This window comes from Mustelus asterias, chromosome 20 (genome assembly GCF_964213995.1).
Source record: "Mustelus asterias chromosome 20, sMusAst1.hap1.1, whole genome shotgun sequence".
In the NCBI taxonomy this organism is placed as follows: domain Eukaryota; kingdom Metazoa; phylum Chordata; class Chondrichthyes; order Carcharhiniformes; family Triakidae; genus Mustelus; species Mustelus asterias.
Genome location: NC_135820.1, coordinates 45,180,234 through 45,201,129, shown reverse-complemented (window position 1 = coordinate 45,201,129; position 20,896 = coordinate 45,180,234). Strand labels below are relative to the sequence as shown.

The 20,896-nt window shown below is 42.2% G+C and overlaps 1 protein-coding gene across 5 annotated transcripts in view; it reads right to left on the bottom strand.

Moving 5' to 3' along the window:
* The window catches only part of LOC144508502 (beta-1,4-galactosyltransferase 5-like), a 92,499-nt gene that overhangs the window by 35,033 nt on the left and 36,570 nt on the right, over positions 1-20,896 (bottom strand). For 2 of the 5 annotated variants that reach the window (XM_078236475.1, XM_078236480.1), the window contains exon 2: positions 207-341. In XM_078236475.1, coding sequence (XP_078092601.1) covers positions 207-341 — 135 coding nt within the window. Of the gene's footprint in view, positions 1-206; positions 342-2,399; positions 2,613-20,896 lie in introns of those variants that run through there. The other 3 variants (XM_078236479.1, XM_078236478.1, XM_078236476.1) reach the window with 3 other exon arrangements.

Below are 20,896 nucleotides of genomic sequence, written 5' to 3'. Positions count from 1 at the left end.
TTGCAAATGACCTGATGAGTGCAAGATGAAAGCTTCGATACATTTCTTTTTTTTCCCCCCAAACAATACTCAAATTCCATAACCAACTATTTGTAAAGAAATTATCTCTTTCAGGTGTATAGTATCTATAGATGTTCAACAGAATTCTGCACAAGTAGAATATATTTCTCCATTTTAATTTGTTACCATGGCTACTGCATAAATACCTGTACCATTAAGGCTGCTGTTCATCTTGGCGTAAGTGCCACGAACCACCTGCTCATACATTTGGGACCCCATTGTTTTCACACTCTCTCTGATCATGATGCCTTGGGCTTGCATCATAAATAGATACGTGTTTACTGGAAAAGAAAACAAAGTGCACAATTAAATACAGTTCAGCAAAATTGCATAACTGGGAATTGCAGTTTCAATTAAGGCAAACAGCAACAGCTGAATTTAGAAATAAATCAAGTACCTAATTAAAATCAAAAACATACAACTCCAGCCCAATAATATGGATTCAAAAACAGGTGCAGACTAACAGGGTACACGCTCGAGTTTCAGATTCTGTGCATTACATTCCTGATCTCTGCCAAACTAAATGAGGATTATGCGGAAAGGAATCTGTGGCTGTTCTAACAGCAGTCATAGAAGAACAGGCACCCAGGAAGAGGTAAACACAACTCAAAGGGTGTGAAAAAAGCTCCAATCCTTAAAGAGTCAAGGAAACAAAAAAAATGGCATTGGAAGGGTTCATAACAACAGGCATCAAGAAACTCTTGTTCTCTATCACGGTACCTGGGGCATAGCTTCAGAATACCATTAGTCTTCTCTCAAATAAATCTGATACCACCATGAGCCTCAACGTATTCAGTAAAGTGTAGCCCCATTCTTAGGGAAGGCACGCACACACTAGCCTAACTGCCTTAAAATGAAAGAATCTTGGGGCAGCAAGCATTCACTTGCATAAGTGTGTTTGGGATCACTAAGCAGCTCAGCAGTTTAGTTTCTCTCATTTCTCTTTTGAAATAGGGCATTTATATCTTTAGCTGACAACATTCTGAACCGGGGAACGTAGGACCAATCTACAAACAGAAACTGCACCCTCAGTTAATGAGTAATGAACGCGAGAAAAGATGCAATAATACCCAACTCGTGCATGAAACAAAATGAACAAAAAGCAAATCGAAAGGCAAACCTTTACAAATCACTATTTAGGCCTCAGCTAGAGTATTGCGTCTGATTCGAAGCCCCAAAATTTAGGAAGGATGGAGAGCTACTTTACCAGAATGTCACCAAAGATTAAGGAATTCAGTTATGTGGAGAGATATAATAGACTATTTTACTCCTGAAAGAGAAGATTAATGGAAGATTTGAAGGGCTTTGGCAGAGTAGATTTGGAGAAAATGTTTCCAATAGCAGCATTGGTAATCAGAAGAGACGGATGTAGAACAATTGGCAAAATATCCAGGAGGGAAATTGATTTTTTTCTGCCTATAAACACTGAGTTACGATCTGGAACAAATCACCAGAAATGGAGGAAGTAGATTCGATAGCAAATTTCAAAGGAGATTGGGTAGAGAGAGTGTACAATAGACCGAAAAAACCCAATGACCCTCAAAAGGAAACTTGAAATGATCCTGTGACAGTTAGGATGGTGGCAATTCTCAACAATACTGGAAAATCTTAACCATACTAATAATACAGTGCCTCAGGTGAAGATGATCAATTCTAGGACAACCTCCAAGAGCAAAACATGGCCTTAGACATTGCTAACTACATGTCAAGATAAAAAGAGCCACACTTTGTAACTGTGGCTACATACATATGTTGTGTCTCAAGGGGTGCCAGCAAGAAAAGTGTTGAATAACAAAAGGAGATATTGGGAGAGGGGTGAAGAGAATTTGTTAGCTGTTTCACTCAGACTGGTCTTTAAATCAAATGTTTATATTTTAGTTTATAAATTTCACTAAGCCAATTTACTCTTTTTAGCATGGGCCTTTATTGGTTAAGTCAAAGATTCAACAGCAAAACATCCCATAAGATAACATCCTGTAATCCAGCTAATCTTCAACAGGGAAAAAGAACATAGCAGATATTTCAAATCTGGGAAACATTTAAAAAACTGCCTGAATTAGTTCTCTCTCGTGTCCAAGCTCCATGTACTGCAGCTGCTCATATTCTCCCCATTTTAAACCAGAACATTCAGTACTCAGTCTCAGGTATGCACAACTAAGGACATGTTTACCCATTGCAACAAATAATTAAGCACAAGTCCACATAATGCACAATGAAAGAAAAAACATTCGCAGTCCATATCTTAGTCCACAGTCTGGGAACAGCATCCTTGCAGAGAACATTGCCATGAAGCAGTCAGTTTCCGATATCACAGAGAGCAAACAAGAACAGCAGCTCACCAGGCTGGCCTCTGCTCCTGAGGAGAAGCCAGCTGCCCGCCATGATTAGCAGCTGCGAGTTGCTGTCCTACAACAGAGCCAGGTCTCCAGTCGTCTCCGATCTCCCTGCTATTGGACCAAGACCTTTCTTTGTTGGGAAAGTGTGGTGGTTGGTGTGCATCGGCCATCCCACGTTACAAGAATCCATGCACAGGCTTCCTTCTGGGAAAGTGCCTGGAACATAATCTTGTCATAATGAACACCCTGTTCTGTCAGAGGAGCAAGTACAAGATCTCATGGCAACACTCCCACTCCAAATGGACACCTAATAGACGTATGCCATTATCCAAGGGAAGGAATGCAAAGATGTCTACCTCACCCGCGTCATGACTGGAGCTGATGACTGCTGAACCAACAACTCACTAATTCACTCTCCCAACTCCACCAACGTGGCCACAAACTGGCAGAGGCAGAAAAAACTCTGCCACAGGAGCATTAAATCACTGGATTCAAAAGACCATGAGAAGCAAGATCTACTAAACTAACACCTCACAACTAACCTGGCGGCCACCGCCAAGCCAGGGCCATAGTGTCCACAACACCTGGTCCAACCTAAAAGCCACCATAATCAGCACCTGCATGGAGATGCTCGATATCCCAAACAGGAATCAAGACTGGCTCGGTGGGCACATCAGGAAATTCAGCATCACTTAGACCACAAACACACAGCTTTTCTCAACTGGCAGCTCCACCAAAACTTGAGCAGGAGGAAACAAACCTACAGACAACTGAAGGCCAAGGTGCAACAAATAACCTGTGGCCTAAATAATCAATAGTAGGTGGAAACCAACTTGCCAATATCCATGACGAGCGCAGCTTCTTCAGCACAATTAAAACCATTTATGGCCCGAGTACCCAGGGACCCACCCCACCCCAAAAATGGAGGCGTGCTTAACGTCAAAGAGGTGGCCAATGTCCAGTGGAGGGAACACTTCGAGGACCTCAACCAAGGTGCAGCCCTACACACATTTCCTCCACCACCTCCACACAATCCAGTTCACTGCGAGGTCGAAAAAGCCATCCGACAGCTGAAAAACAACAAGGCCTCTTGTGTAGATGGAATCCCCGTTGAAATCCTAAAACACATCGGAGAGGCACTCCTGACTCAAATCCATGACCTCATCTCCTGTGAACTGGAAGGAAGAGACCATGCTGGAAAATCTGAGACACACTGTAGTTGTGAGCAGCCATGATCCCCACCTGCCTGTATGCATCAGAAAGATGGACAGTGTACAAAAGACACCTTAAATCCCTGGAGATATAACACCAACGTTGCCTCCGCAAAATCCTACAAATCCATTGGCAGGACAGATGTACCAATGTGAGCGTTCTCTCCCAGGTTAATATCCTCAGTATCAAGGCACTGGTTATCTTCGACCAGCTGCGATGGGTGGGCCACATTGTCCGCATACCCAACACAAGACTCCCTAAACAAGTGCTCTACACTGAGCTCTGCAATAGCAAGTGCTCATTACAAGAGCAGATGCAACACCATAAGGACACTGAAAGCCTCCCTAAATGTGTGTAATATTCCCAGTGACACATGGGAATCGCTTGCCCTAAAACACACAAACTGGGGCGGCACGGTAGCACAATGGTTAGCATTGTTGCTTCACAGCGCCAGGGACCTGGGTTCAATTCCCGGCTTGGGTCACTGTCTGTGTGGAGTTTGCACATTCTCCCCGTGTCTGCGTGGGTTTCCTCCGGGTGCTCCAGTTTCCTCCCACATTCTGAAAGATGTGCGGGTTAGATGCATTGACCCGAACAGGTGCCGGACTGTGGCACCTTGGGGAATTTCACAGCAACTTCATTGCAGTGTTAACATAAGCCTTACTTGCGACTAATAAATAAAATTTAACTGGAGAAGAAGTATTTGCAAAGGCGCCAACGACCTCGAGTGTCACCAAGTGGAGTAATTGGAGGCCAAGCGCACACAGTGGAAAGACAGCACAGAACCTAGGAGCGTCTCACCCACTCACCTCACCAAATACCACCTGCAACAGTCTGTGGCTCCAGGATTGGACCATTCAGCACCACCCCATCCCACCCCCCCCAACGGAAGCAAATCCACCTCAACCCTGAGAGACTGCCAAAAGAAAAGAGCTCACAAGACACGTGTTCTTTGTACAAGCAAGCAGCAGTGATCTCTTTGCATATCAGATTCTTTCACCATCTGGATATTATCCATCACTGGGTACTTGTCACCTACCAAGTCTATCCTGAATACTGTGTCGCCCCAGTACCAATGCTTTCATCTTGCATCTCTCCAGTACACTGCATTTCAATGTTAACTTTAACTCTACATTCTCATGTGGTCAGAGGAGTTTGCAGTCAGTGGCATACAAGAACACTTGCCCTCATAGCGATGTCTGTGGTGAAAACTTTAACTTCCTCACTCTGCAACGATTAGTGTTTTTTTTTTAAATTGTACACTCATGGAACAGCAGTGATATCATCAAGCTGTCCAAGCAGCCAGTTGTAATAAAAAAAATTCACACCCACCCAACCAGGAAAGGGAAGGCACGATAATAAAATTACAATTTTATTTTTGCAATGAGCAAGTCAAAGATTGGGGACATACAAACTGGGTGAAGGTAGAAACTAAAACATTTTTTAAAAAACAGATTAAAAATCTAATTGATCATAATGATGACACATAACAGTCCACAAATATAATTTGATTTCAGGTTGTATAGCAATAGTTTGATTTGCTCCATAATATAAGAAGAAAAGTTGAAGACACCAGATTCAGCAAAAGGTTATGAGCTCTGACCACATCCCAGCTGCAGCAAGACTCATGCTGCAGGACTAGCAGCACATGGGCAGCTCAGTGGTTGCACAGTGGTTGCCACTGCTGCCTCACGGCACCAGGAACCTGGGTTCAATTCCAGCTTGGGTCACTGTCTGTGTGGAGTTTGCGCGCTCTCCCCGTGTCTGCGTGGGTTTGCCCCGGGTGTGCGTGGGTTTGCCCCGGGTGCTGTAGTTTCCTCCCACAGCCTGAAAGACGTGCTGGTTCGGTGCATTGACCTGAACAGGTGTTGGAGTGTGGCGACTAGGGGAATTTCACAGTAGCTTCATCGCAGCGTTAATGTAAGCCTTACTTGTGACTAATAAACCAACTTTTAACTTTGACCGTGCCCTTAGCCACACTGTTCTGGTACAGCTACAAGACTGACATCTACCCAACACTGGAAAATTGCCCAGGTATATCATAGAATCATAGAAACCCTACAGTACAGGAAGAGGCCATTCGGCCCAGCGAGTCTGCACCGACCACAATCCCACCCAGGCCCTACCCCCATATCCCTACATATTTGCCCACTAATCCCTCTAACCTACACATCTCAGGACACTAAGGGGCAATTTTAGCATGGCCAATTAATCTAACCCGCACATCTTTGGACTGTGGGAGGAAACCAGAGTACCCGGAGGAAACCCACGCAGACACGAGGAGACAGGCGCCCAGCTCCAGATTTCATTACAGCCTTGATCCAAATATAGACAAAAAGTGCTGAACCGTAGAGGTGAAAAGATTGCCCTTGATATGGCATCCAGAAACCTGGTCAAAATTGAAATCACTGCGGTGAAACGCAAGGAAAAACAAAAAAGAAAATCAGAGTTTGGAGGCTAGCAAGTCCGGTTCCCATCAGGCCTTGGGGGGTTTCTGCACATGCACCAGCTGTGGAATGGCTGCAAACGCGCAGTTCATTCTTTACAATCTTTGGGCTCTGTTCTTGTCAGAAAATGACTGGGGCACGTTTAGGTTTCTAGGCTGGGATACACAGAGTTCATTGCTTTCCATATATTCAGATCAGGAAGCCAGCTCTGCACCAGTGCAGAAGTGAAACAAGGAAGAAAGTGAAACAGCGCAAAAAAGTCAGAAGACTTAGAAGAGGAATGCCATTCTGAAGATTTTCAAAAGGACTAGGATATGGGGAGCAGGTCCGGAACCAGGGAGTGGGATAGAAAGAGGTCCCAAGAAGACTAGTTAAGGGACAGGAAACTGAAAAAACACCTGTTGACTGAAGTTAAATGCAAGGATTAGAGGAAAGGACACCAACTTAAAGAGCTGCAGGAAGCAGATTAAAGTCAAGCAGGCTCAAGTTAAGTCAGAAGATCAGAGCAGGCAGCTGAAAGTTGAGGACTACTTAGCACGGGTTGGAGCAAAGGGGTTCTGTTTGTCATGGCCGAAAAATTGCATGAAAGGGTGAAGCCCCATATCCATGTTGGGTTCCAGGGGAAAGGAATATCAGAAGAGGGTGAAAAACCTGGAGCTGGATCAGAAGAGGGTGAAAAACCTGGAGCTGGATCCTTACTGAAGACGTTCAACCGAAAACATCACTTGGGAGGGAATTCCAAGGCACGTTCTTTGCGCATCAAGATTGGAAACCCTCACGTGGCATTGTCAGTCTGACAGTGTGGCAGTGAGACCCATTGGCTCATGGTGTGACAACTCCTGGGGAGGATGAGAAGTCCATAGAATCTGTCACCTGGGTTGGGAGTATGGCATGTCCAACCACAGTCTGCCTATAAACTTACATGAGAATAAAGATGTTGTAAATTGTGTTATCTTTACAAATTTGCATACATCTGTACAGGTGAAAAAAAGCTCTCATAGTCCAAGGGACGATCAGCTGTTCTTCCCTTCCCCGACTGGTGGTGATTTAATCTGAGGGCTACCACACCTCAGGCCAGGGGGCAAATTGAGAAGGCAGGGCCTTCATGGGTAACCCTCGGCAGATATGGGAATTGAACCCACTGTTGGTGTTACTCTACATCATGAACCAGCCATCTAGCCCACTGAAGAAAACTGCCCCTTATAGTTGGGGAGAAGGAGTAGTGCAATTTGACACATTTATTGGTATTTGTATTGAAATCTTTCCCATCTTTTTGTCTAGTGTGATACGGTTCATTTTTTTGGTTTAATAAATGTTTTATTCTTTTGTTAAAAGTACACTAATAGATTACTGAGACTGAGTTCAGTAACTACCCTTCATGGTTTCATACAAGTTAGGATTAATCAAGCCAGGTACCACCTAATTTGTCAAGTAGTAACATCAGTGGAGATCATAATGAGAATCAGGGGGAAAGCCCTCGGAATTGTATCTAGCACAAAAGAAGAGGTTGTTGGAGATCTTAGCCCCCGGGTACATCACTACAGGAAGTCCCAAGGAAAGTGTCCGAGACCCAATCATTTTCAACTGCTTCAATGATATTGCCTCCAACAAAAAGGTCAGACGTGGGAATATTCAGAGGATTGTAAATTTGAACTTTTGAAAAAGTACCATTAGCACCACTTTGGGTAGTGAAGCAGTCAGTGCCTGCATGCAGTAGGATTTGGACAACATCCAGACTTGGGATTATAAGTGGTAAAGAACATTCGCTGCATCGCCCTTTGACTTTCAATAGCATTACCATCGCCGAATCCCTCGCCAACAGCATTCTAGGGGTTGCAATTGACTAGAAACTGAACGAGACCAGCCACACAAATGCTGTACCTGTAAAGGCAAGTCAGAAAGCTAGGAAATTCTGTGATGAGTAACCACTTGATGACCTCCCAAAATCTACTTACCATTGACATGAAACAAGTTGATAGCATGATGGAATACTTTCAATTTGCTGCTCCGACACTCAAGAATCTTGTCACCATCCAAGACAAAACACTCGCTTGACCAATACTATCCATGATATTTTCTTCCTCCACTGCTGGTGCACAGAGACAACAATATTTCTCATCTACAAGATGCACTATAGCAACCTGCCAACATCATCCAACTCCACAAATCCTACCGCTTAAAAAGGATAAGATGCATGTGAACACAACATACCTGTAGGTTCCTCTCCGAGCCACTCACCTAGCCATGTGGAACTATCACACATTCCTTCATTGTCACAGATTCAAAAACCTATAACTCCTTCCTAACAGTACTGAGTGTACTTGCACCATATGGGCTGCAGTGGTTCAAGGTTGCAGTTCATCCCCACCTTCTCCACAGAAATTAGGGATAGGCAATAAGTGCACGCCTTGCCCACAACACCCACATTTTTTTTTTATAAGCGTACTTATATTAAAGACCCAGTTACGCCAGACTGAAAAAGGGGCAACATTTTAAGGGTTTCTAAAAGTGATGTGAAAATGAACAAGGAGAGATTCTCTCTAACCTCCATGCTTTCTGGCTTGTGGTGGGAGGGGGTCCAAGCACAGCCTCTGATGGAGCACTGAGTGACAAACCCCAACTTCCATGCTAATCTGCAGGTGCATCATATCCTGGAGTTGCAGCAAGTTTCAGAGAGGTAATAATGATAGCAAACACTACCGTAACCACTCCCCTTTGTAAAATCCACACTCTCATATTATTCCAGATTCCCATGACAACTTTTCCTCCCTTCTGTAACCCCGGGCACAAGAGGTCAATTGTACCTCTGGTGTCTCCTGCCCAGGCTAAGAACATTGAATGCAACAACTGGGAATCTACCCTACCTATCCAGCTCAACTGAGAGATTAAGTTCACTCACTGAACCACAGGAGAAGTTGAAGAGGAATGTGCCATAACCTAATCCCTGTAAGAATGCTAGTATTTTGTGACCTCATTATTCAAATAAATGCTTAACAGGAAATATCATTAAAAAGTTAAACATCACCAGACACCAATGGGGGCTGTATTCAGCAGCTTGTAACTTCAGACCAATACATTTTATTGCACATTAACGTTGTGAACTGCCACTTCAACATTGGAAAACTCTGGGCCTAGTGTTCAGTCATTTGTAGCATTTGCAAATCACATCAATATGCTCCAAAAATAGCTAACAATATTCAAAAATGCTGCAAAAGTATTTAACAATGCTTGAAAAAGTCCAAGCATGCTAATCAAAAAGACAAAATTGCATTAAGCTTAAGAAACACCAATCAATCCAGGATGGCTAACTAAGCGATTATATATGCAAGTACAATTAAAATTAATTGAGTATAATTTTAATGGGCATAATTTAATGTAATGAATTACATTTACTGTTGCAGTCTATTGCACTGAAACTTAATGAATGGATATCAATGATTACACCTCGCTGTCGTAAGTAAACAATGCTTATGTTTGAAAACAGAAACTGCTCGAATTCTGGGCAGATCTGGTTTATCTGTGTGGAGAGAAACAAAAGGTAATGTTTCAGGTTGATGACCCGTTGTTAGTTCTGATATTTCAGGTCGGTGCCTCTCGTCAGAATTGACAAAGGGTCATTGACCTAAAACGTCAACTCTGTTTATCTCCTCACAGACGAGTCAGACCTGATCATTTCCAGCATTATTTTTAAAGTTTCCAGAATCTGCAGGACTATGCTCTTGTATTAGTGCCAGTGTTTGATTGAATATGGTCAGAATGCCTGCTAACAAAAGTTTGTAAATAAGCAACCTTTTATTAGGCACATTGGTAAGGGGCTGTAAAGAACTTAGCGCTTAACCAAGAAAATTTGACATTAGCATTGGATCTCCAAGTCTCCAAAATGAAAAAGGTACTTCATTAGTCAGTACGAATATGACTGACCTTGAAGTTCTTAAAAAAAGTGTGAACCAAACACATCAAATAATGCTGAACATGGCTTATATTCTACAAACAGATTGGCCTCGTGACTTTGTTCACAAGTTACAGTTCATGCCATGAACACTGCCAAGCTTAAACACTAATAAATTTCATGTGGAGTTGAAGGATACAGTTCAAAGCACATCGTAGACAAGCTAAAACTTTTGATGCAAGCATTAATTTCAAAATGTGAACTATAATGACACCAATTTGACAGTGACTTCATTTGCCCCTACAGCTTTATGATTTCCAAACCCCTCTCCCTGCAATTAAAAAATCCTTTTCAAAATGCAATCCATTTCATGAAATGTAAACTTATTGAAATACGTCATGCGGCAGCTTTTACGACGTACTCGCCCAGTCTGTATAGTAATGAAAACAGTTTTATTAATCTGGTACATTTCCATAAGATTTTCCAGCTAAAATCCAAATCATGTGATTGCTTTCCTTCGATTCAGAGTATAATGAGTGATCTTGTGCATGCAATTTTGCCACATTTACACTGTATGGATTGGGATGTGGAACTCAACTAAGGAAAGCTCTGGTATCCTCCATTGCCTGTTACCCAGCATGGTATTCAAAAACATTTCAAAAACTTCTGCTGAAGCAGAAAGCATGTCAGGATTTGAGACGCGAAGCAATTCATCGACTGCATGTTAAACGATAATATCATGTGGCAAGTGTTAAATAGCTCAATTTAACTCTAACCATTCAGTCTAGTACCTGCAAACTAGATCGTCATTGGTATTGTTTGCTAGAAAGTAAAGGACACCTGGTGTTTTGGGAAAGGCCCTTTCATAACTGCTTACAGGCAATTCAATATTTTTATGAAGTCCTGTCACTTTCTGATATGGGGAAACACTGATGACAATTTGCAAATATAGGTGCAGATGAGAAGGAAATTTCTATAATTATGTTCCACACTGTACAATATTCCCTATTTGGTTTATAGTGCAAACCTACGACCGAAGGCAAATCTTATTTATTAGTCACAAGTAAGGCTAACATTAACACTGCAATGAAGTTACTGTGAAATTCCCTTAGTCGCCACACTCTGTTCGGGTCAATGCACCCAACCAGCACGTCTTTCAGACTGGAAGGAAACCAGAGTACCCGGAGGAAACCTACATGGTGAGAACGTGCAAACTCCACACAAAAAAGTGACCCAAGCCGGGAATCAAACCCGGGTCCCTGGCACTGTGAGGCAGCAGTGCTAAACACCGTCACATCTTGATCTTCCCTTTCACCATTGTCTCCAATTCTGCTGAACAAGTGTTGATTCCTCATTAAGGATTTGACTGCGCAGGTACCAGGCAATATCTGGCACGGATTTCAGTGCACAGTTTAATCTGCGACGCTCGACAGAAAGTGTTGACAATGTGTGGCTGGAGTGAACAGGGGAAGTCCTGCATTGAATTTGATAACTTCGGTTGGCAACTTAGAAAGCCAATCCACAGCACACGGAGCAATAGATCAAAAAAAACAAGCTTTTGTTAATCACTAACAAAGAAGTCAGTGTAAATGAGTGTCTTGGCTACTGAAAGTGATTATTTTAAACCATTAAGAAACTGCTCATATTTAAGTCCCATCATGAGGGAAAAGCCTCGTATATGAAACAAGAAGCAACAAAAAAAAACTTATTGAACCTGTTGCATTAATTCCTGTACTACATACATTAATTTACAATTGAACCCGTCTCAGTGGAGTAATATTCAGTCCATGAGAATGGAGAAGTAAAGGTGGCAGCATGCAGAGACTACAGTTTCCAGTGCACACAATTGGTGTCAGTGTCTTGTGCCAGGGTCATGTTATTGCCGTTATTTAACTTGATATCGAGTATAAAAGTGCCGGCCAAATTACGTAACTGACAGCTCTAAACAAGTACACTGCTAGTGCAGACTCATTTGTAACATGGCCACATTTGCCTTGGAGAGAAAGCAATGCATGTTAAAATAAAAAACTATGTGAAGCATTTGAAACAAGATGCTGTATAAATTAAAGCATTTTATTCAATGTGTGTGTAGGATCTCTTCCTCAGGGAAGGGATTAGCAAAATCAAATATTGTAACAAAGGACAGATTATCAGATTTAAACATTACTCTTCACGAGGCCAAAAATTTATAATGTCACTGGCCACTTAGAAGCTGTGATCTACAATTTTAAAAATTCTAGTGCTGACGTATCACTGACAGTACCAGCAATTGTAAAATTAGCATCAGTTATCTATAGCAAGTCTGTAGCCCAGATTTTGTGGTCAGCAGCAAACAAAAAAATGCAGTTCTCCATTCATAATGCTTGCAACTGCCTAAAAGCTTGATATGACCCATCCAAACATGTGGATCAGGAACAGATGGTTCAGCCGCTCAAGCCCATTCTGCATTTCAATAAGATAGGGCGGCATGGTAGCACAGTGGTTAGCACTGCTGCTTGGGTCACTGTCTGTGTGGAGTTTGCACATTCTCCTCGTGTCTGCGTGGGTTTCCTCCGGGTGCTCCGGTTTCCTCCCACAGTCCAAAGATGTGCGGGTTAGGTTGATTAGCCATGCTAAAATTGCCCCTTAGAGTCCTGAGATGTGTAGGTTAGAGGGATTAGTGGGTAAAATATGTAGGGATATGGGGATAGGGCCTGGGTGGGATTGTGGTCGGTGCAGACTCGATGGGCCGAAGGGCCTCTTTCTGCACTGTAGGGTATCTATTTATCTATCTATCATGACTGATCCGATTGTGGCCTCAGCGCCACTTTCCTGCCTGCCCCTTACTCTTTAATTCCCTTCTTAGTCAAGGATCTATCCAATTCAGCCTGAAAAATATTCCATAACCCTGTCGCTATTGGTCTCTGGGGAAGAGAGTGAAATCACCTTATACTCAATATTCTGAGAGTGAATTAGAATGATAACAGATTAACAAGGTTTAGGCATAAATGAGTGTTAACATGCAAACGCAAAAGGTTCTGAAAGTTAATTTGAAGGACACAGATGAAACGTTGCAAGGTAGTTGTGAAATCTTGAAGTGTTCCGGTTTCCTCCCACAGTCCAAAGATGTGCAGGTTAGATGGATTAGCCATGGCAAATGTGCAGGATTACAGGGATAGGGTGGTAGGGGCCTGGGTGAGATGCTCTTTGAAAGTCAGTGTAAACCCAATGGACTGAATGGCTCCTTCTGCACTCTAAGGGTGCTATAGTTCTATGATCATGAGGGAACAGAATTAGATGAGTTAAGGAGGGTGATGTAAAGGCCTGGTTTCTCAAGAACAGAAGGTGTGTAAAGACTCTAGAAGCACTCAGATGCTGGATAATGCAAGGGTGGGCTTTGACCCCATTGTTTAGACAAAAGAACCTAGTATTATCCAACATCTGAGTGCTTCTAGAGTCTTTACACACCTTCTGTTCTTGAGAAACCAAGCCTTTACATCACCCTCAACTCATCTAATTCTGTTCCCTCATGATCATAGAACTATAGCACCCTTAGAGTGCAGAAGGAGGCCATTCAGTCCATTGGGTTTACACTGACTTTCAAAGAGCACCTTACCTAGGCCCACTAACTTCCTTATCCCTGTAATCCTGCACATTTAAGTCCTGTCAACAGTCAGGGGCCACAAGTAATCAGTTCACGCACGATAGCGGCCCTGCCCAATCTGGAGCAGTACTCGTGACTTGTACCACAAAAACACATGACTGTGACAACTAGTTTGTTGTATTCTGTCTTACACCGATTAAATTCAACATACCCACCACATTGACTAGATAACCATGTGCGCTTAAACAAGTTGACAAGATTAAAAGCTAACACCATTTACTGACTGCTCCCAACATGAGTTGACTTTGTAATTCAAGTATTTCAGCTTCACAAATAAGATGTTGAGTCATTGCTTTACAGAAAAAATTATTCAGTTTACAAAATGTCAATGGCCAATCATAAATTGGGTGTGACTTTCAGCGATACAAGGAAACTAATCATCTCAACAAGATCACAATACAAATGAAGGAAGCTGCTTTGCCCATCAGAAGAGTAAATTACATTTCCCCATTACATCAAATGCACACAACACTTCATTGCTTCTCCAATATTAACACATTAAAAATTCAGACCGACTACAAACTACAACAATTCATACCTTTTCCAAATTTAATGAAGGCTTGTTGTTAATATTTCAGAAATGATGAGCAACTTGTCAATTTTCTCCTGCATGTAATTCTAATGGAGATAAACAATCCAAGAGAAACAAGTAATTTTGCTTTATGAAAGCAGTAGTGGCTTTATGAAAATGATTGCTCTCATCAGCTAAGAGGAAGCAAAATAAGGTTTTAAGATATGAACAGGTTTCTCTGAAGCACTGAATCACACAAAAGGTATGGAGCACTCCAAGCTCATTTAAAACAATATTTAACATGCAAAATCAGTTCTGCATTTTTTAGTTATTAACACGGTAAAACACAATTTTTCAATATTAAACTTTCCTAATGCAGAACTAACTGACCAACTTCTACCTCAACAGTACCTTTTCATTAAAGCAAATTTTGTGGCATGCTTTTTCCACATCACAATACAATTATCCGACTGATCATTTCCAACCAAAGAGACTCAAATAAAGTGACTCAAAACAATTTGTCTTCTCATTTTTTACTACTGCCAATACAAATGCTGGTCTCAAGCCACGAAAGGTGACACTAGCAAAGAGACCGCATAATGATAATACATTTTTACATATCGTGTTTCTAATTTTGGATGCACCGTTAAGTACAAAATGAACAAATCACCTGCATTTATATAGAGTCTTAAACTTGGTTTCCTCCCAGTGCCCAAAGATGTGCAGGTTAGGTTGATTGGCCATAGTAAATTGCCCCTTAGTGTCGGGGGGACTAGCAGGGTAGATGCAGAGATAGGGCCTGGGTGGAATTGTGATCAGTGCAGACTCAAGGGGCCAAATGGCCTGCTTCTGCACTGTCGGGATTCTATGGCTAAACTTGCCCAAGACAGTTTACAGGAGTATCATCAGGCGTACATGAGGAACCCGATGGGTTTTCGGATCAGACTGCTGATGGGCAGCACATAGATGAGAAATAGAGGACAGATCATCGGGAAACAGCAGAAGTAATCTTGCAGCATGCAATTCTCAAGCTCCTAATGGATAAATAAGAGTAAAACTAAGTGACAGCAGAGTGACTTAGTGACATCCCACAGAGATGGATAATGGGCGAGATAGTATGCTCAACCATGTCAAAGCCTCCAGGTTACAACGGTCGAGGGGGGTTACTTCACCATGGTCAACAGTGTCAGAAGCTGTCAAGTGACTGTCGAGGTTCATTTTGGTAACATGGCAGAAACCTCATTGGCAGAATCCAAACTAAATCTGGAGTTCTGTGAAAGACGTGCATGGACTTTAGAAGAAAGGGAAGTTGGAGATTGGGTGGTAGTTTGCAAGGACTGAAAGATTAAGGTTATTTTTTTAAAAACAGTGGTGATCGTAGACTTGAAGGGGAGGGTGATTAGTATCTCAGGGAGTGGAATTTTTTGACATTTCAAAAAATGAGGAGTCACATGTAATTAATTTGTGTTTAAAATTCTTCAATCAGCTTCCACGGGGACCAGGAAGGGAAGTTGGGTGGTCTGCAGATTAGCAACAGAGACAAGGGAGGCAGACATGACCTATGTATTACTGTTTGTGAAAATTCCAGAGTCAAAAAGGCAAGAACCTCCATGCTGTTCAACCGAGCAGACACAAGGTTGGAATCAACTAATCAGTAAAGCCACATGCAACCAGGAAACAGTGGCCGAAAGTACCATAAATCATGGTTCGGCTTCACAGCTCAAGTTTCCAGTAATATGTATTTGCATAACCACAAACTTAAAAACTTTGAGTATTCAAACTTGTAACCTTCTGCCAGTTTAATTAAGCCTACTTTAAGCACTTAACACCTGAAACAAGCATTTTAGTAAATACACACTCCTCCACCTTCATACACATTTGTAACTTGAGTGAATTCGACACACACGCACATGCACCTACATGCCCAAGGGCAACAGCACAACACAAAGAGCTTTCTCTGACCACAATATCAATGCTTCCCAAGGGGAGCATCTATTTTGTGGGTGGGCTGTAAAAGACTGCAAAAAACACGACTGGGAATGGCTGCAGGTATGCATTCGCAAGCACAATTCATGTGTTTAAATTTTCCTCAATCTTAGGTGGTCTGGCATATTTTGTCCTCTGCGCCAGCGGTTCCCAATCTTTTCAGTAACATGGCACACTTCAATGGGACAATCAATTCCATGGCCAAAAACGCACCTTTTTTTTCCCAGCTGAATCGACTGCTCATAAACTTGACATTTGCTTACATTTACTATGGTTAGTCTTACTGGAGAAGTTTGCAACATACAACAAACTAAATTGCAATAATGCTTCAGATCCACCACAGAATACACCGTCCTCGACAGCAAGAAGACATTTTCAAAATCTGCTCAACTCAATTCTTTCTAACTAATTATAGCCCTAAATCTGTTCCACATGCAGCAATCGGTTTAAGCATCTACGTTTTATCAACTTGTGTTATGAATTTCATATTTGTAACTATTTAAGTATAATTTTTATTAAACAATTGAACCAATAAACAATTGAAAAACCAGTGGATCAGAGCAAAACGCAATGTAGAGTAAATAGCAACTTATCGGGTTAGTGGGAAATTTTATCCATTACTTCATAGATCCAAGCAAAGAGATGTGGATATGGTCAATTTTGCTGCGTCTGCCAGTTTGTTTTTGTCTTATTTTACAAAAAAAGCGCACAAATGCCATTGCTTGGTTTCTATGGTGACCAGCAAAAACTAGCATGCCATCTCAATTTCACCCACCTGTGTTTAGAATGTCATATTTCAGAATCGCAAGACTGATACTTCACTTTTACACTATTTGATGATTAATTTTCATGTTAGGTGGTGTAATTTTGGTTGGATTAAGTATTATGAAACAATATGGTTTGTTTCACATGGATTTTCATTACCACTGCACAATATCGTACCAATATAACTGGTGTAAATCAAAGGTAGAGGTGGACTAACCTTGGTGAGAGTTGCGCTGGTGAGAGATTTCAAACTTGGTGGGATTGGAAGAGGAATGGGGATGACTAACCAGAGGTGATGGAGAAGTATGGTCAAACAACATTGTGGCGGCCCCAAGAAAAGGAGAAGCCATGAAATGATAATAACTTTTTGATTTGTCACATGTATTGGGATACAGATATTGTTTCTTGAACACTATACACAGACAAGGCATACCAGTCATTGGGTACATAGGGGAGAGGGAGAGTGTGCAGCATATAGTGTTCCAGTCACAGCTGGGGTATAGAGAAAGATCAGCTTAATATAAAGGTAGGTCCATTCAAAGGTCTGATGACAGCAGGGAAGAAGCTATTCAAGTCGGTTGGTACGTGATCTCAGACTGGTGTATCTTTATCCCGACGGAAGGTAGTGTGTAAATGAGCAGAAACTCTATCCCAATATTTGAAGCATTCGTTAACTGAACTTGGTAACACAATAATCTGAACAATGACTAAATTAGGAATAATTACATTCAAAACTGAGGCTTGTTTAACAGTAGACATGTCTTTTTCATTTTATAGCATTCAAGACTTCACACCTAGAGAACTTGCACAGTTTGTCTCTTTACTCAAGGAAGGATATACTTGCAATGGAAGCAGAGAAAATTCACTCAGCTGATTCCTGGGACAAAGGGTGGTCTTATGAGAAAAGGTTGACCAGGTTGGGTCTATACCCATTGGAGTCTAGCAGAATGAGAGGTGATCTTATTAAAACACAAGATTCAGAAGGGATTTGACTGGGTGGATGTTGTGAAGATGTGGTAGAGTCTAGAGCTGGAAGACACAGTTTCAAAATAAGCAGTCTCGCATTTGAGCAGAGGTGGACTTTCTTCTCTTTGAAAACATAGGAAGTAGAGTGAGGCCATTCAGCCCTTCCAGGCCATTCCACCATTTGATGGGATCATGGCTGATCTTTCTGCACTATAACACGAAGCTGGTCTCACAGCTGTCTTCTAGAATATTCCTTTCAATTTCAGCATACTTCTTTTCATCCAAAATTTCACACTTCCAATTAATCCAACCAGAGCTAATAGATTGTATAATTTCCAATTGCATACTTCCATCTTCTATCACCACTGACCCAGGCTACTTGAAACTACACATTTTCTCCGAGTCTTCACCCATTATCTTTACTCCTTCATCCGGATGCCTTTTTGGCATTATCCTTGTATCACTTGATATTTTTACTATGTTAAAATCTATTCATCTCAGTCTTAAACACACGCAATGATTCTTCACAGCCCCCTGGCGAAGACATTCCCAAAATATCTTCCACCCTCCGAATGAAGAAATTCTTCCTCATCTCAGCCCTAATTGGCCTGCTCCTTATTCTGAGACTAGGTTCCCTGATTCAAGACCCCCACCCAGGGAAAACATCCTTCCTGCATCAATCCTGTTGAACCCTGTCAGAATTGTGCATGTTTGAATGAGATTACCCTAAAATTCTTCTAAGCTCCAATAAAGGCCCAGTCTATTTAATCTTTCCTCACAGGACAATCTCTTCATCCCAGGAATTAGTCTGGTGAAACTTTCTTGCATGCCCTCTGTGGCAAGTATATATTTTCTGAGGTAAGAGACCAAAACTGCACACAACAGTCCAGGTGCGGTCTCAACAAAGCTTCATATAATAGCAGCAAGGCATCTTTATCCCCATACTCGGGCCTCTTGTAATAAAGGCCACATACCATTTGTCATCTTAAATGGATTGAAAGCTAACATGCAAGTACAGCAGAGGGTCAAGAGTCTATGGAAATTTCCTCCACAGAGATCAGCAGAGACTGGGTTATTGAAAAGTTGCAAGGCTGAGCTTGACAGATATTTGATTAACAAAAGAGTCAAGGGTTATGGAGGAGACAAAGGGGAAACGGCATTAAGGCCATAATCACAGAATCCCTACATTGCGGAAGGAGGCCATTCGGTCCATCGTGTCTGCACCAATAACAATCCCACATGTTGACCCTGCTTATCCTTTTAACCTATGCATCCTGGCACACTAAGGGGCAATTTACCATGGCCAATACACCTAACCCGTACATCATTTGGATTGTGGGAGGAAACCAGAGCACCCAGAGGAAACCCCCACAGACACGGGGAGAATGTGCAGTCTCCGCACAAACAGTGACCCAAGCTGGGAATCGAATCCAGTTCCTTGGTGTTGTGAGGCAGCAGTGCTAACCACTGTGCCACCGTGCTGCCCAGATCAGCCACATCCTATTGAATGGTAGAGCAGACCGTGGGGCCACATGGCTTACTGCTGCTCCTATTTATCTTAGATTATATTTATCCAAGTGACCAGGCATTGCACACAATTTATTTGCACAACCTTATGGGTGAGAAGGAATGGCAATAAAACGAAACAGATATTAGACATTTAATAAAAACCAGTTGGTTTCCCCAAAGGATTTCTCTGACCAAAATTAAAAAGTTTCCATCTTGGTGTTACTTTCCACTTCCTGCTGTCCTCTTTCTTGTCATGCTTCTGAAACACTTAAAAGCTACTTGAATAGTTTATTCCATTCTCTCTCCTTTTCTCCGTCACGTCTTTCCTTCCCTTAGTCTCCTTTCACCTTCGAGGGAGTTACCGGTATCCAATTCGTCATACTTCCCGGAGCTCTCCACATAATTATTTTCCATTCAAGCATTTATCAATTCCCCATTGAAAGTTATGATCAAATCTGGTTCCTCCACCTTTCTAGATTAGTGTATCACATATCCTTTCATGCATTCATTCAGGTACAGGAGAAAGAGAAAAACTGGCAGCACAAATGTGTTTTTTTTTAAATACTGGGAGAGGGGGGCCAGAAAACCAGTCTTTACATTTGGGCCAAAATTGTGGAAAAGGATGCTGCAGGGCTCGGAGGCAGGTTCGACAGCATGGGGTAAGGATAGTAAGTGGCAATACATATCAAGAAGGACAGTGCGATGGAAATGGTGCTTGGTGGTGGAGCTGGACCCTCAACACACAAGGTGATGAATAAATAGGCAACAGTGTGTGAGAGACTTGGAGAGAGAAACCAAGTTAACATTGAGTCCTTACAAAAAAGTCATATGGACTCGAAGGGGTAAATTTTCCCATTCCATCCACCATGGGAATCACAGCGGGCGAGGGGTGGACCATGGAAAGGTCCGTTAACCGGATTTCTGGTTTTGGGGAGAGAGCAGCCAGAAAATCCTGCCCAAAATGTTTGCTTCTGTGGAGAGGAGACCCAATGAGATTTCCCAGCAATTTCTTATTTTTATTTTATAGAGTTCCCTATAGTACAGAAGGAGGCCATTTGGCCCATTGAGCCTGCACAGACAACAATCCCACCCAGGCCCGATCCCTGTAACCCCACGTATTTAACCTGCTAATCCCCCTGACACTGAGGGGCAGTTTAGTATGGCCAATCAACCTAACGCACACATCTTTTGGAGTGTGGAAGGAAACCGGAGCACCCAGAGGAAACCCACGCAGACACAGGGAGAATGTGCAAACTCCATATAGGCAATGGCCCAAGGCCAGAATTGAACCCAGGTCCCTGGCACTTTGAGGCAACAGTGCTAACCATTGGGTCACCATGCTGCCCTAATTCCAGCATCTGCAGTATCTTGCGATCATTTTAATGCATGCGAAACAGTGAATGAATAGGCAGCAAGAAATAACGCAAAATACATTGGGGTCAATGAGGTAAGTGTGACATGTGAACTAAAGGATAAAAATTAACTCAATTTCTCTGTACACATTAGAGATTTGAAAGTTGGGGTCCGTGTGTGGCGTGGTCACCTAAAAAAAAACTTGATGTTTTAGGAAAC